The sequence below is a fragment of the Procambarus clarkii genome, chromosome 51 (genome assembly GCF_040958095.1).
Source record: "Procambarus clarkii isolate CNS0578487 chromosome 51, FALCON_Pclarkii_2.0, whole genome shotgun sequence".
NCBI lineage: Eukaryota > Metazoa > Arthropoda > Malacostraca > Decapoda > Cambaridae > Procambarus > Procambarus clarkii.
In genome coordinates, this window is record NC_091200.1 from 2048626 (window position 1) to 2064957 (window position 16332).

Consider the following 16332-nt stretch of genomic DNA (forward strand, 5'->3'; position numbering starts at 1 on the left):
AAACTCATTCTCCCCAAAACTTATGGAATGGAGCTGGTTAAAATTTTATTTGTGATCTTTCCATAGAAAAAAAAAAAGTAGCACAGATTTTGGCAAGTGTTCCTTTATAACTGTTCACCGAACCTTGTCTCAACAACAAAATGGAGAGCCGGGCCATTTATTGAATACTGGGGATGAAGCCAAGTCACATTAAAACAAATGTCAAAGTAAACACTTTCAACCTAAGCTACTTGTACTCAGGTATGTGTGTGTGCCAGGTCACTTGTTTTTTTTTTGTTTTGTTTTTTTACTCAAATGATGCATAAACAACACAAGGCTAAACAAGAGCTAAAAATATATTTACAATTTTCCCATTTCTACAAAGTGTTAACCTCCACATAATTTGTGAAAAACAAGGAACTATTTCTCCCATATAATGCTCAGTCACAAGACAAACTCAGGCCTCTCAACATCACAGCAATAAGTACGGCAGATTTGTTTAAGATATAACTTTCACACTTGGCTATCATAAAAATATTTATGTGCTAAAAAAATTAGTTTACATAACTTTTGAAGTCTCACTTCCACCATTACAGCCCGTGAGAGCAGCGCTGGAGTAAATTTTACGTAAATAACAGCTAAGAAATATTTTAAAGTTCTTGTTAGTTTACCCTCTTGAGTCAGCATAGATCATTTCTAAATGTTCAACTTGGTCTGAAGCTCACATCCGACAATAGTAGCATTTTCTGAACTGACAAGCTTTCCAGACAAAAAGTGGCGAGACATCATCTATACAAACTGTTGTCCATAAACAATCAATTACATGATCATATAACAAATCACACATGGCTAAACTTTCTTTTTTTACCCGACCATCTTAAATAGCAAGAGGCAACATCTTATGAAGATCCAACAAGTGTGGACCTCATAATGGACAACACACATCATAGTTGACTACGAGTGGTATTTGTACTTTACCATTTACCAGAACCATTTTTCTTCACTACAATGAAGCTGTCAAATGTCTAAGGAATCATGCCAATCTAGCATTTTGACAGTCTCCAAAAATGTCAATGACTGGTATTAGCCTTGTCTGTGAAAATGAAGCAACTTGTGTTCCTCATTTTTACCAAATAGATTGAAGTTCACACTGCTTGGGTTTTGAGGCATCATTGAGAAACTTGCTGGAGATCATGGTTAACGAACTAAAATCATCAAACTTATTTCTATATGTAAAATCTAGCGAGTCTCACTGGGAAACGCTTCACAGAGACATACGGTAAGTTTGGTGGTTCACTATAGCAGCAGCCCACCCACAATCAATTTTTAAGTGCATTTACACAGCACATATCTTCACCAGGGACCACATTATGTCATTGAACGATTCCCTTTGAAGTTCCTGAACTGTCATGGTGCACTGATTATGAATTACAAAGCAGAACTAGCTTTGTAGATGTGAAGCTGTCACAATGGTTCACTTGGTGGACCCATAACTAACACATCTTTCCCAGTCACAGGAGGACCACAAGTCAAGTAATATCAGAGCCAGAATATCTAGGTGATATTCCCCCAGTTGAGTACTGACAACTTGGGTATGATTTAATGGCCTCCCTTTGTACAGTATGTCCATGGGAGTGACAAAAGCTCTAAAGCTGTTGTTATCTTCTGGTTCTAGCCCACGAATCTCTGTGTCATCTCTTCTCCAATGGCCCTGGTGCCCCTCTTCCGGATTCAACCAGGTCGCGTCGCATCACCTAATTGGAAAGAACTAACAAGTTAAATGAATTTAAACTTTTTTTTATTTTTTTAGAATTTACCACCTTCATTTTAATACGCTTGAAAAAATAACACATCATCAATTTTAAAATAATGCCAAATATTTGCATATTTGCAGTTCCTACAATTTATAAAATGAACTAACTCAAAGACCCAATAAAAAGGAAATGCAAGCTATTCATTCAAAATCAATATATTTCCAACCCAAAATATTGTCAAGAGTTATAAACTTTCAACTCAAAGAGTTCTGCTTACAATTTACTTACCACACCTAATTATAATTTGCAGGCAGAAGACAACATTGAATGTAATATTTTGGAATAACATTGAAAGTAAAATAAATAAATAAATTATATATATATATATGTCGTACCTAGTAGCCAGAACGCACTTCTCAGCCTACAATTCAGGGCCCGATTTGCCTAATAAGCCAAGTTTTCCTGAATTATTATATTTTCTCAAATTTTTTTCTTATGAAATGATAAAGCTACCCATTTCATTATGTATGAGGTCAATTTTTTTTATTGGAGTTAAAATTAACGTAGATATATGACCGAACCTAACCAACCCTACCTAACCTAACCTAACCTATCTTTATGGGTTAGGTTAGGTTAGGTTGCCGAAAAAGCTATGTTAGGTTAGGTAGGTTAGGTAGTCGAAAAACAATTAATTCATGAAAACTTGGCTTATTAGGCAAATCGGGCCTTGCATAGTAGGCTGAGAAGTGCGTTCTGGCTACTAGGTACGACATATATATATATATATATATATATATATATATATATATATATATATATATATATATATATATATATATATATATATATATATATATATATATATATATATATATATATATTATATATATATATATTATATATATATATATATATATATTATATATATATATATATATATATATATATATATGCAACAATGATCACAAAAACACTGATCCAAGTATGCAGAATAACCACATATGAAAAATAGAAAATGCTTAACGCGTTTTCGGCTAATTCGCCTTCATCAGAGCAAAGTAGAATGAAGATAAGTTTGCTGATCAGACCTTTATATCCGCCTGGGCAGATCACCTGACCACCAAAAATAAGTGGAGGAAAGGAATTATAAGAAAGAAGGTAACTGCAGAAGGCCTATTGGCCCATACAAGGCAGCTCCTTTTAATATCTCCAAGTGCCATACGTGTTTAAATGATTGCTATATTGTTTTGACGTGCTATATTGAGGCTTAAATAGGGATCCAACTTGTACATACCGGGGCTCACATTAAGGCTGTTGTTACAATGTTTGATCAGAGCAGACTCGATCACGTTTCGTTCAACAAAATCCTTACTTTTAACAATACATTTTGCCCCTGTGAAGTCGATAGAATGATTACATAAACTGGAATGTAAATACAATGCACTGGATTGCTGGGCTGTACGAATAGCATAAGAATGCTGTTTAGCAATCATTTAAACACGTATGGCACTTGGAGATATTAAAAGGAGCTGCCTTGTATGGGCCAATAGGCCTTCTGCAGTTACCTTCTTTCTTATAATTCCTTTCCTCCACTTATTTTTGGTGGTCAGGTGATCTGCCCAGGCGGATATAAAGGTCTGATCAGCAAACTTATCTTCATTCTACTTTGCTCTGATGAAGGCGAATTAGCCGAAAACGCGTTAAGCATTTTCTATTTTTCATATGTGGTTATTCTGCATATATATATATATATATATATATATATATATATATATATATATATATATATATATATATATATATATATATATATATATATATATATATTATATATATATATATATATATATATATTATATATATATATATATTATATATATATATATATATATATATATATATATATTATATATATATATGTCGTACCTAATAGCCAGAACGCACTTCTCAGCCTACTATTCAAGGCCCGATTTGCCTAATAAGCCAAGTTTTCATGAATTAATGTTTTTTCGTCTACCTAACCTACCTAACCTAACCTAACCTAGCTTTTTTTGGCTACCTAACCTAACCTTACCTATAAATATAGGTTAGGTTAGGTTAGGTAGGGTTGGTTAGGTTCGGGCACATATCTACGTTAATTTTAACTCCAATAAAAAAAATTGACCTCATACATAGAGAAAAGGGTTGCTTTATCATTTCATAAGAAAAAAATTATAGTAAATATATTAATTCAGGAAAACTTGGCTTATTAGGCAAATCGGGCCTTGAATAGTAGGCTGAGAAGTGAGTTCTGGCTACTAGGTACGACATATATATATATATATATTATATATATATATATATATATATATATATATATATATATATATATATATATATATATATATATATGTCGTACCTAGTAGCCAGAACGCACTTCTCAGCCTACTAGGCAAGGCCCGATTTGCCTAATTAGCCAAGTTTTCATGAATTAATTGTTTTTCATCAACCTAACCTACCTAACCTAACCTAACCTAACTTTTTTGGCTACCTAACCTAACCTAACCTATAAAGATAGGTTAGGTTAGGTTAGGTAGGGTTGGTTAGGTTCGGTCATATATCTACGTTAATTTTACCTCCAATAAAAAGAAATTGACCTAATACATAATGAAATGGGTAGCTTTATCATTTCATAAGAAAAAAATTAGAGAAAATATATTAATTCAGGAAAATTTGGCTTATTAGGCAAATCGGGCCTTGTATAGTAGGCCAAAAAATGCGTTCTGGCTACTAGGTACGACATATATATATATATATATATATATATATATATATATATATATATATATATATATATATATATATATATATATATATATATATATATATATATATTTGGCTTATATAAATATATATAATATATTATATAAATATATGGCTTATATAAAATTTGGCTTATTAGGCAAATCGGGCCTTGTATAGTAGGCCAAAAAATGCGTTCTGGCTACTAGGTACGACATATATATATATATATATATATATATATATATATATATATATATATATATATATATATATATATATATATATATATATATATATATATATATATATATGTCGTACCTAGTAGCCAGAACTCACTTCTCAGCCTACTATTCAAGGCCCGATTTGCCTAATAAGCCAAGTTTTCCTGAATTAATATTTTGACTATAATTTTTTTCTTATGAAATGATAAAGCTTCCCTTTTCACTACGTATGAGGTCAATTTATTTTTATGGGAGTTAAAATTAACGTAGATATATGACCGAACCTAACCAACCCTACCTAACCTAACCTAACCTATATTTATAGGTAAGGTTAGGTTAGGTAGCCAAAAAAAGCTAGGTTAGGTTAGGTTAGGTAGGTTAGGTAGACGAAAAAACATTAATTCATGAAAACTTGGCTTATTAGGCAAATTGGGCCTTGTATAGTAGGCTGAGAAGTGAGTTCTGGCTACTAGGTACGACATATATATATATATATATATATATATATATATATATATATATATATATATATATATATATATATATATATATATATATATATATATATATATTATATATATATATATATATATATATATATATATATATATATATATATATATATATATATATATATATATATATATATATATATATATATATATAAATTGCAAATGCAAAATAAAGCTTAAAATAAGCTTTAATAAATAAGTAAAAGTTTAAAAGTAAATAAGTTTAAAATAAGTATAATAATGCAATAGCTAAAATTTTGAAGCTTATAAACAAACCACTGAGAATTTATAAATACATGACATTCTCATGACATTCTCCCAAAGAACTAATAATTAAGGGGCCCTGCTATTGGTTCTCTCTTACTTGAGCATGTGGTGGTGGTGGTGGGTGGGGCTGATTCATGGGTGGCACTGGAGAGTGATGTGGCCCAGGTACTGGTGGAGAGACCATCTGATATACCGAATACCCTCCAGGGCCAATGTTAGGGCCTGGATGTTGAGGCGGAGGCGGTGGCGGTGGTCCCGTGTGTAGTCTCACCAGTTCTCCACGGTGATCAGATGGTCTACTAATAGCCACACTATGAGTCGAGCTGTGGGCTACAGACACCATTGGCGGTGGTGGCCCATGTGGGGGTGGTCCATGTGGTGACCCATGACTTACAGGGCCATGAGGAGGGCCTTGTCCAGGAGGTGCATGGCTTGATGATCCATGAGTGGAAGCCATAGAGTGAGGAGGGGGTGCATGAGTTGGAGGAGGAGGAGGAGGAGGGCCATGGGAGGTTGGCTGGTGACCGTGAGGTACACCCGACGGACTGGGAGAACCCACTCCATGAGGTGATACACTTGGATGGTAGTTGCTGCTAGCTGGACTGTGTCTGTAATATCAGTAGCAGTATTAAATATTCAAAGATTAATGGCAATCACATAACTAAAGCAATATAATTATTAGTCCCCAGCCACTCAAGCGAAAGTGGTATACAGCATACAGCTACCGGTATACCTGTCTCCTCAGTTTAACCTGTCCACTAAATAATAATGCAGGCTGGTTGTTAGTTTATTTGGTTTTACTGGAGTTATCACAAAATTGTAACTAGTTTTATGAAACAATATGAATTTCTAAAATCTGAAAAATCTACTCTTTATTAAAAAAAATAAGAATTACTGAGAGTTTTGTATGGTCATTTCCCATATTTTATTACTGTGCACTTTTTCACACTGTAAACATATTGATTTGCTTCTAAATATGTAAAAAGATTCATTCTTAATCTGTTCACTCTTCACTTAGATTTGCATACGTGTGCGCGTCAATCTTGCCCGAAACGCTATGCATATTAGTGACTTTAGATATTGTATGTACTAGCTCTATCTATAAATCCAACATTATGTTTGTAAATCATCTATGTATGTACTTTTCCTGAATAAATTTGAATTTGAATTTAACTATATAATTTTTGGACAAAGAGGAGGTACCTATACATATCCCTGCCTTGAAATGAGTACAAATATGTTCAATAACATTTGAAAGTGATCTGTAATATTATGCAGTGCAATCAAACTAAAAATTTTATGATAGTATTGGATAAAACTGCAGCTCCTCAGTTAATTACTTAAATTAAGAAGTAACTGGCATTACAAGTAAATTAAATAATTCTTCTCCTATAGGTATAGGAGAATTTAGTTTTGTATACCTCCAATAGGTTTGTTTTATTTACCCAAACGACAAACACCTCCAAAGAATACCTGATCAACCAGGCTGTGATTCATACGCCAGGCTGCAAGTAGCCACATCCAACAGCCCAGCTGACCAGAAGACCAACTGGGTTATTTGTTGGTCATCTGGTAAACATGCTTGTATTCTACTGGTTACTTGGTGATTAAACTCATTAAGACCCAACAAGGAATCAAAAAGGTGCAAGTCTCAGGTGAGAGGCAGTCTGTCAACAGCACTAATGCACTTGCACATAGAGACAAGTTTCTAAAAATCTTCAGAGAACAATCATCTCCAGAAATTTATAACGCCGATTAGACTGGAATAACGGCCGAATTTTATCCCGAGGTACTCTAGTTCACAAATGAAAACGTCAATTTGTCTCAGGTTCAGGAATAGCACATTCTTCATCTGGTTCCAGTGAACCTGGTACCTCAGCATCTCTCCTCAAAAAACTTCTTCATAACCTACACGTACAACCCATCATTGCAGGAGAACCAAAAAACTACCTTATGATAAAGTAGTCTGTTGGTCATCAGGTAAACATGTTTGTATTCTACTGGATACTGGGTGGTTAAACTCATTTAAGACCCATCACGGAATCAAACAGGTTCACGCATAGAACATTTGACACATTACAGGGTCTGGTAGCTGAGCGGACAGCACGCAGGACTCTTAATTCTTTGGCCCGGGTTTGATTCCCGGATCAGGAAGAAACAACTGGGCAAAGTTTCTTTCACCCTGATGCCCAGTAAATAGGTACCTGGGAATTAGACAGCTTTTATGGAGCTGCTTCCTGGGTGTGTGTGGGGGGGGGGGGGGAATTAGTTAGTAGTTACAGTTAATTGATTGACAGTTGAGAGGCGGGCCGAAAGAGCAGAGCTCAACCCCCCGCAAGAACAACTAGGTGAATACTGTACTGTACATTGACAATAAATGTCAATGCCTTTGACATTTCTTTCTTTTAATTATTTTATTCCAACTTACCCCCTGTATCTGAGAGGAGAGAGTGAAGAGTGACCAGGTGTTGGTGGTACGAAGATATACTTAATCAGGTCAAAGGTGCACTGTTGTGATGAGTTGCTGATGTTAAAAGTGCAGTGCTGTGTCAAAGGTTCTACATTGTGTTGGTGTCACTTATGACATTATGGTAGGGACCTGGGGTGTCTGGTGATTTGATCAAGTCAGTTGCCTTGAATGAGCCTCCAGGCATGTCCTGATTAATACAGTAGTATACTTTTTTATTTATAACTTAATATTTTATACATACTGTGTTTTGCCTTTTTTTGTATTAATTCAGCCTGCATAGGTTTATGTAGTAAAAATTGATGTACTATAATTGCCAATACAGTACTTTTCCAGCCAATCAATAACAATCGCCTGGGTTAGAGGCAAGCACGTGAACTATGCATGCATGTTCACGCACACACAATAATACAATGTGTTTGAAGCCAATGTTTAATGTTTAACAAATATTATTATTATTAAACTGTAAATACATAAAACTTGGACTTGCTTCAGGAGGGGCCTCCAGATTTCCTGTGATTTCAGTAGAAATCCAGTTGTATGATATTTAGAAAGTCAGCGGTGGTACGGTGGATGCAGCTGGCAATGTCTTGGTCGCAGGCTTCTGTCACCACAGAACCCATGTGGATTTTCTCATTGATATATATATCACATTAGTGTGATTTTCTGGGTGTACCTGAGCTCTTTTAAATTTACATGCACATACTCCCTAAACTGATCTGGACTTCCCAATTGTCAAATTCATGACTTTTCTATCACGTTATTCTAAAAAATTCCAAGAGTTTTCATGGGAGTTTTCATATAATTTATTATAATTTTCTTGGTAATGTGGGAATGCTGATAAGTTGCATTGCTTACTTATCAGCATTGCATATTTATTGCTTACAATATATGCTTCACGAAACAAGAATATTTGGAAGGGTTAAGAAGAATTATTTAGAGAGATGAAGCAACATGAAAAATATAAACAAAAAAAGAAAAAAGCTGTCATATAAAGACAAAGTGAAAATTCTGAAAATGTTTCAGACCAACAGGCAGAACTGCAATGTGAGTGTAGTTAAATGATTTACCAGAAGAAAAATCACCCCCCACCTGTTTCTTCTCACAATAGGCCAGGAAATTTAAAACATCAGATGATTTAAAAAATGCTTTTGGTTCAAAAAAGCAAAGTGGGACATTTTGAGCTAAATCACATTCTAAATAGTCACTGATAGGCAAGCACTTGTAAGGCTAACAAAAGCTATGAAACCCACAGCTTCCAAACAGTGTAAACATTACTTTGGAGCTACTTAAAACAAAATGTTTACTTAGTAATTTGATGTGTAAATATCTAAGACTTTAAACATGCCATAAGATACCAAGGAAGCTAAATAATTGAATTGTTTCTAATCTACCTTAGTGATGTGGGGCTGGGTTGTGCTCCTGGTGGCAACATTGGCGATTGTTGCCTGTGCTCTGTTCCAGGACTTCTGTAGCGATACTCGGGTTCACCTAAACCATTTTCAATAGGAATTGGGGGAGGTGGAGCCCGTCTGTCGTGAGGAGATGTACCTCTTCTGTCCTGCGGAGAGGGCCCTCTTCTGTCGTGTGGTGATGCACCTCCTCCTCTATGGCCAGCTCCTCCAGCTCCAACAGGGGTAGGACCCGTCACATGACTGCTGCCAGCTGATTTAAAAACATGATCACATGCACAATCTATGTACAATTAGAAACATGGCAATGATACAGTATAATTAAAGGTCAATTTCTATTAATAATTTATATACAGTACCTAGCTACAGTACAAGCAAGTAGTTTAGATGTGACAAAATACATTCCTGATACAAAGAATCAAATAAATAAATAATATAAAAATAAATTGATAACAATTACAAAATACAGGTATTACTGTAGAAAAACAAGTCAAGAGCAGGTTTTACTGAATATGGAATTTTTCTGTAAGAGGGTTATAAAATATGAGAAGATATAAAGCATTAACTACAGTATTTAGAAAAATAAAAAAAGGCAAGATGAAGTGTGATGATTGGAGAAAAAGACAGATTAAAATTTAATGCAGAATGTCAACTTGTATATCTAATAGTACCGATTTAGCAAGTAGTGTTATAGTAGGTTGACCAGACCACACACTAGAAGTTGAAGGGACGACGACGTTTCGGTCCGTCCTGGACCATTCTCAAGTCGATTGTGTTATAGTATGGAATTTTACTTAATTCTGTTCAACAGTACTGTATAGTGCTTGATGGTTCTAAATGCTATGCACTTTCTAACATTGTTTTCTTCTTAAATGATATATTTAGTGCCCTTAACCTATGATCAAGTATTAACATGAAACATATTAGTCATCGAGATGTTGTTCTAAAGCTAAAAATCATTACTGACTTAGGATGCTATCTCATGAGACTCCCTTACAACTGTTGTCCCTGCTGGTGTCAGTTCCTCTACTGCTACCAGCCACAGTTATAACTTGGCTCTGGGGAAGCAGTTGTATTATTTTTTTGGGTATGTCTGATTTAGTATCTGTATAGTCTGTGACAGTTTCTCCTCCTATACTTGCAAGACAGCACATCTTTCAGGTGTTGACTAAGCCTGTTGTGTGTTGTTAAGGATGTTGCTGATATTTGTCAATTATGGAAGGGTTCACCATTGCCAAAGCCTGCATCAGAATGCATCTGTCTGGAGTGTCCAGAGACCAAGTCAAGGAAGGAGGACACAAACACAGATCGGGCAAATGAAGGAGTGTCCACAGATCGAGAAAGGACTCAGGCGCCGAAAAAGAAACAAAAAACACCGAAATGCAGGACAGCGCCACCCAGTACAAGAAGAACCAGATACACAGACAAAGTAGTCACTGTAAGACACACGTAAAATGTCCAAGCAACATACACAACACCTAACACCCCTGTTAGGAGCCAATGATGCAACCCTGTCAAGTGGGGAATTTACAGGGGTAGACAAGGAAGGACCATTTAACACGGGTAGTACATTCACAAGGGGACACAGGCAGAAGCTGAGCACCCAAATGAGCCACAGACACATAGAAAGAACTGTTTCAGTGTCAGTAGTAAGTCAGTGGAATGCACTAGGAAGTGATGTGGAGGAAGCAGACAACATACAGTTGCAAATGTAGAGAAGATAGAACCCAGTAGGCTCAGGAAGCTGTACACCTGATGATTGACAGTTGAGAGGCGGGACCAAAGAGCCAGAGCTCAACCCCCGCAAACACAACTAGGCAAGTACAATGAGGTGAGTACCTCACCAAACAGCGAGAACCAGCACCCAGCCAACAGATTCGCCAGACAGTACAATCTCACCTGCGAAACGGACACCACCATGTCACGACACAGCTGAGCCGTGCAATGTAACAGGAGCATCCCTACTGGAGAACGTCCAGAGGTGCGTGCCAAGTAGAAGAAGACGAGGTGCATGCAGTACAGAGGTGGAGGAGGGGCCACTCAGAGCTGCCCCCCACACTCGCTTCAAAACATCAAGTATCCAGGGGGTTATGACCGGAAAGAAGAGGAGCGAAAACGGTGTAGAATCCGCGAGAAAGAACGCGGAACATCAGCACAAGTGTACACTGCCCAGAACAAAACGATCACCCCGGCTCCAGCGTTCGAGGTACGAACCGCACTACCCGTCTTCCGGGCGGTATGGCTCGTACACCAGCCATATGTACACATATCATACATACACCAGCAAGGTGTACGTACATACGTACAAGGCAAGGTAACGAATATGAGGAATATCGAAACAGGAAGGAGAGACGATGTGAATATAAAAGAAGGACTGGAGGGAAACCTTACTGGAAGTCAACAGACTTTCCAAGAACATTGGAAGTACAGAAGAGGTACACGAACCAATGAAAACCGTGACAAACAAGTGCAAGGAGGTACACACGGGCCCAAAGACACCCCAGACCCTGGGACGTGCAAGGATCCCGAAACGAAGGGAATTAGCAATGCGACATAAGCGCTAAAAAGATGAGGAAAGGGGTGAAAAGCACCCCCAGGAAGGATGGAATCAAACCCAGGGAGGGGTAGACCTGAGATCAACGAGAACGCAGAGAGGAAAGGGAAAACTCCATTCTGAGGAACTGCAAGCCCTGCTCTGAGGGTACAAAACCCCAAGCGGGGCGAAACGGGGCCTAGGCCCCCCAGGCACCCCTCCCCAACCCCGAGAACCCCTACGGCAGGACCCTGGGCCGAGTCGTTCCCCCAAAGCCCCAGCCCCGCAAGTAAAAGCCGGGGCAGCCGTACAAAACACTAAGGAAGGAAGCCCGCTGGTCAGACCCATAAGGCACAACTGGAGGAACAGGCTCAAATGCCTCCGCCACAACTCCAGACGAGGAAAACCCCCAAGACCACCAGAGTCTCAACCCAACCAGACCCAGTCCTGAAACCCGCCTACGGTTCAGAACCGGAAGCAAGGGGAAGGAAGTATGCACAACAGAAGGGGAAGGATGAGGAGGAGCAGACGGAACCAGAGCCGAAGCGACTCCCACCCCCAAGTCCGGACCCCTCAACCAAAACGGAGCAGTCTCAGGGCATCCGGGGCTGCAACCAACCTAGAGCGTTGCAGCAACCTAAACCTAGCATGCAACGCCGCAGCTGCCTGCACCCGCACATCATTATCAGTGGCTAGGGCAAGTGGCAAACTGTTAAATCTGAACCCCCAAGACATGTCCACTCGCAGGGGCGAAGCGGGGAGGTCCACCAAACACAGAAATATAGACATATAAATATATATACCCCAAGAACAGCAATGGGGGGACCACAAAGGCAGACACCCCCCCCACCAAGCAGGAAAGAAAAACAAAAGAAAAACTCTGCAAGAGGACAACGTACCCAGGCGGAACAGAGCCGGCCGCTGTCATAGGTGAAAACTAGCTGTGCAGTACCCTGCGTCCCTACCAGTGACAAAAACTACCCCCTACCCAAAGACAAACAAGGGTAAGAAAAACCCCAGCTGACCCCAAGGGTGGCCAAGTACCAAGCAGTAAATGGCACAGCGGAGGTAGATCCTGAGGTGACTTGTGGAAGGAGGCTCCAAGCCCCAAGGGTAGTACTTACAGGGCACTTAGGGAAGAGAACCCTAGGTGCATGCAGCCCGAGTACCGTGGAATACATCTCCTGACTCACGCACCACCTGTAGAGACAGCCCACACCACAAGGCACAGAACTGAAACAAAAACTGGAGCGAGAGGCCCGACTGCAGACTTCCATCAGCCAAGAACTGTAGGTTGGGTCGCCGGCGGATGGGTCTGGGGCTCCCCCCTTCCCCCTCCCGGGAAGGGGGGGGGGAGGATTGCGCAGACAGCGGCGCGGCGACATGATGACGTCATTCTAGTTTGCTAATTTTTCTTTGGGGAGTTCTGTGTACTTTTTTGGGTGCCTGTCCAGGTCAATTTCAGACATAGAATCCTCCCAACCACAGGGGGGGTCTCTACAGGCCATTGCTCCTCGTGCCTCTCTAGAGGGGGCCAGGTTCTGGCTTGTGGTCCCCGGTAGGCAAGAACTCCATGCATTGAATGATGCCAGAAAGATATACATATCCATTCAGCCTGGATAGCTCCGGGGAGCCGACGGGGCTTTCCCCCAGAAAAACAGGAAAAAATACACATTTAAAAGCAACATTAGTGCAGAGAGATCCCTAAAGCTCTCACACCAACTCCTCTAACCTCCCTCTCTTTAACTGAATTTTGGCAATGCAGACATCCTCTAGCATGCATTAGTCCCGATTAAAGAGTTTGCAATGTATGTAAGCTCACCCATTTCCTAATATTTTGATAACATCAATGCTATAAGCCTGAGTACAGTTTTGGAAACCGAAAATGAGTATAAACTTCTTTACATATTGCACTCTCTACAGTCGAGTGCTCTACAAATAAATTACGATTTACTTTAAAAAAAATAAATAAATAGTATTCAAGTAATTTGTTCTTCTTTCTACAGTGATATGAATCAATCATTTGCTAAAAAACACGCACACTCATACAAGCAAGCAAGAAACAAATACACAGCAGTGAGAAGAGAGGCAGAAAGGAACTTTGAGTAAGGGGGGTAGCAGACAAATGTAAAACATATCCAGGCCCTTTCTTTAAATCAATTAAAAGCAAGTTGCATGTAAAAGATAAAATCCAGAGAGTGAGAATAGGGGAACAGATTCACAAAGAATGAAATAGAAATGTGCGAAGCACTAAATGAAAAGCTCTAAAGTGTGTTGGTGCAAAATGAGATCTTCTGAGACCCAGACACAATGCCAATGCCAGAGAACAATACAGAGGTGTCTCAAGATAAAAATGAAAAATTACTCAAAGGGCTATGAAAAAATAAACCAGATGGAACAGATGGAGTTTCACCTTGGGTACTGAGATGTGCACATCTGACCTGAGCATTGCACTCCAATTCATATTCCAGACATCCTTGTGCACAGGAATCTTAGCAGATATATGGAAAAAGGCAAACATAGTTCCATGTATACAAATGGTAGCAGAGAAGACCCTCTAAATTATAGACCCATATCATTAACAAGCGTGGTAGTAAAAATACTAGAAAAAGGTTAAAGCGAAATGGATTGAACACCTGGAGAGTAATAACAGACAGGAGCTTCCTGTTCCTTCTAACAGGAAGATCCTGTGTAACAAATCTCCTTAGTTTTTATGATATAGCCACAGAGATTCTACAGGAAAGAGATTATTGTGTTGACTGTGTATCTCTGGACCTAAGAAAGACTTTTGGCAAAGTCCCACATAAGAGGTTGTTTTGGAAACTGGAACATGCTGGAAGGGTGATATGGATGAAAAAATTTCTGACAGAAAGGTGAGGGTGGTAAGTAGAGGCAATGAATCTGACTGGAGGAGTGTTACTAGCAGAGTACCACAGGGTTCAGTTTTTGTGACAGTAATGTTCATCGTCTACATAAATGATCTACCAGAAAGAATACAGAATTATATAAACATGTTTGCTGATGATGCTATGGACTAGGGAACTAGGGAAAATAGAAAACTTAGACAATTGTAATGCCCTTCAAATTGACCTATAAAATACGCGCTTGGAGCACCTTATGGCAAATGGAATTCAATGTGAATAAATGCCATGTTATGGAATTTGGAATGGGAGAAAGTAGACCACACACAGCTTATAAATTACTGTATGTGGAAAGGTCTTAAAGAACTAACATATCAATAAACTGGAAAAGGGGCAAAGGCATGCTACAAAATGGCTTCCAGAACTGAAAAACAAAGTTATGAAGAGAGACTAGAGGCATTATATATGCAAAAAACTATGAGATGGAAGAAAAAGAAAGGCAATATGATCACCACTTACAAAATAATAACCGGAATAGACCAAATTGACAAAGGAATTCCTGAAACTGACAACCTCAAGAGCAAGAGGTCAATGCTAAGAAACAAACGTGAAAACAAATTAGAAAGGCTTCTTTTGCAGTGTTAGACATGATATGCAAACTGTTCGTACATACTCATTTTCCGTCTGCAAACATTTTCCAAATAAACTTAAACGTAAAATTTATTTTCAAACCTGCAGGATGATGTCCCTGAGAATGAGGTCGAGGTGGTGGGGGAGCAGGAGCTGACCCTCGACTGGAAGGTCTTGGGTTTACAGCATGGGTGGGTACCGAGGTTGTGTGAGCAGGTGCAGATGAAGACGACGACGATGATAGTGAAGAAGAAATGGAGGGCGGAGGAGGAGGATTAGGACCACCTGGGGATGATACAGCATTCGCTGGAGTTGGGGAACTGAGTGGCACTGAAAGCCGGGCATTAACAGCCAAAAGGTGGTCCCTACGCGATATGAGGGAGCTCACAGTTTCTTCCAGACGGACATTTTCCTGACGCAGCTGATGTAAGCAGGACAGCAATGATGCAACTGTAAAGACGTGATTACAATTAATATAAGATTACAAGGAAAGTTACCAATGAAAGTGATGTATGTGATTATAATAAAATCAATTAATATGTTAAACATATTTCTTCTTTCATACTAACTCCTAAACATTAAGGTAGCCTTTTAAAATACCAAACATACACACTATTAACCATTTTAACGGTGACTCTTTCCATTAGAATATCCACCCAGTCTCATCTCAGACTAGAGTTGTTAATTTCAAACTAAAACAAAAACAAACAAAAAATGGAAAAATAAAATTAAGACATAATTAAATTCATTACGTATATATTTCTTAGCACTTACTGTCAAAATGCTGTGCCTGCTCCATAAGAAATTGGCTTCCTTGCTCCCACTGACGCTCCAGCAGCTGTTCTAGACTTTGTGGGAATGGTGGCGGCTGATTACTCCCATTACTATTATTTCCACCTGTATTCTGTGTGG

The 16332-nt window shown here is 38.6% G+C and overlaps 1 protein-coding gene across 11 annotated transcripts in view; it reads right to left on the reverse strand.

Annotated features, from left to right (window-relative positions):
• Nucleotides 1-265: 265 nt before the first annotated feature.
• Nucleotides 266-16332, reverse strand: part of LOC123774571 (protein AF-10) — a 67105-nt gene continuing 51038 nt past the window's right edge. For all 11 annotated transcript variants that reach the window (XM_045768942.2, XM_045768936.2, XM_045768937.2 and 8 more), the window contains 5 exons: nucleotides 16195-16324; nucleotides 15523-15870; nucleotides 9379-9649; nucleotides 5615-6125; nucleotides 266-1733 (listed from right to left, as the gene is read on the reverse strand). In XM_045768942.2, the coding sequence (XP_045624898.1) occupies nucleotides 1671-1733; nucleotides 5615-6125; nucleotides 9379-9649; nucleotides 15523-15870; nucleotides 16195-16324 (1323 nt within the window). In that variant the 3' untranslated portion in view covers nucleotides 266-1670. The remainder of the gene's footprint in view (nucleotides 1734-5614; nucleotides 6126-9378; nucleotides 9650-15522; nucleotides 15871-16194; nucleotides 16325-16332) is intronic.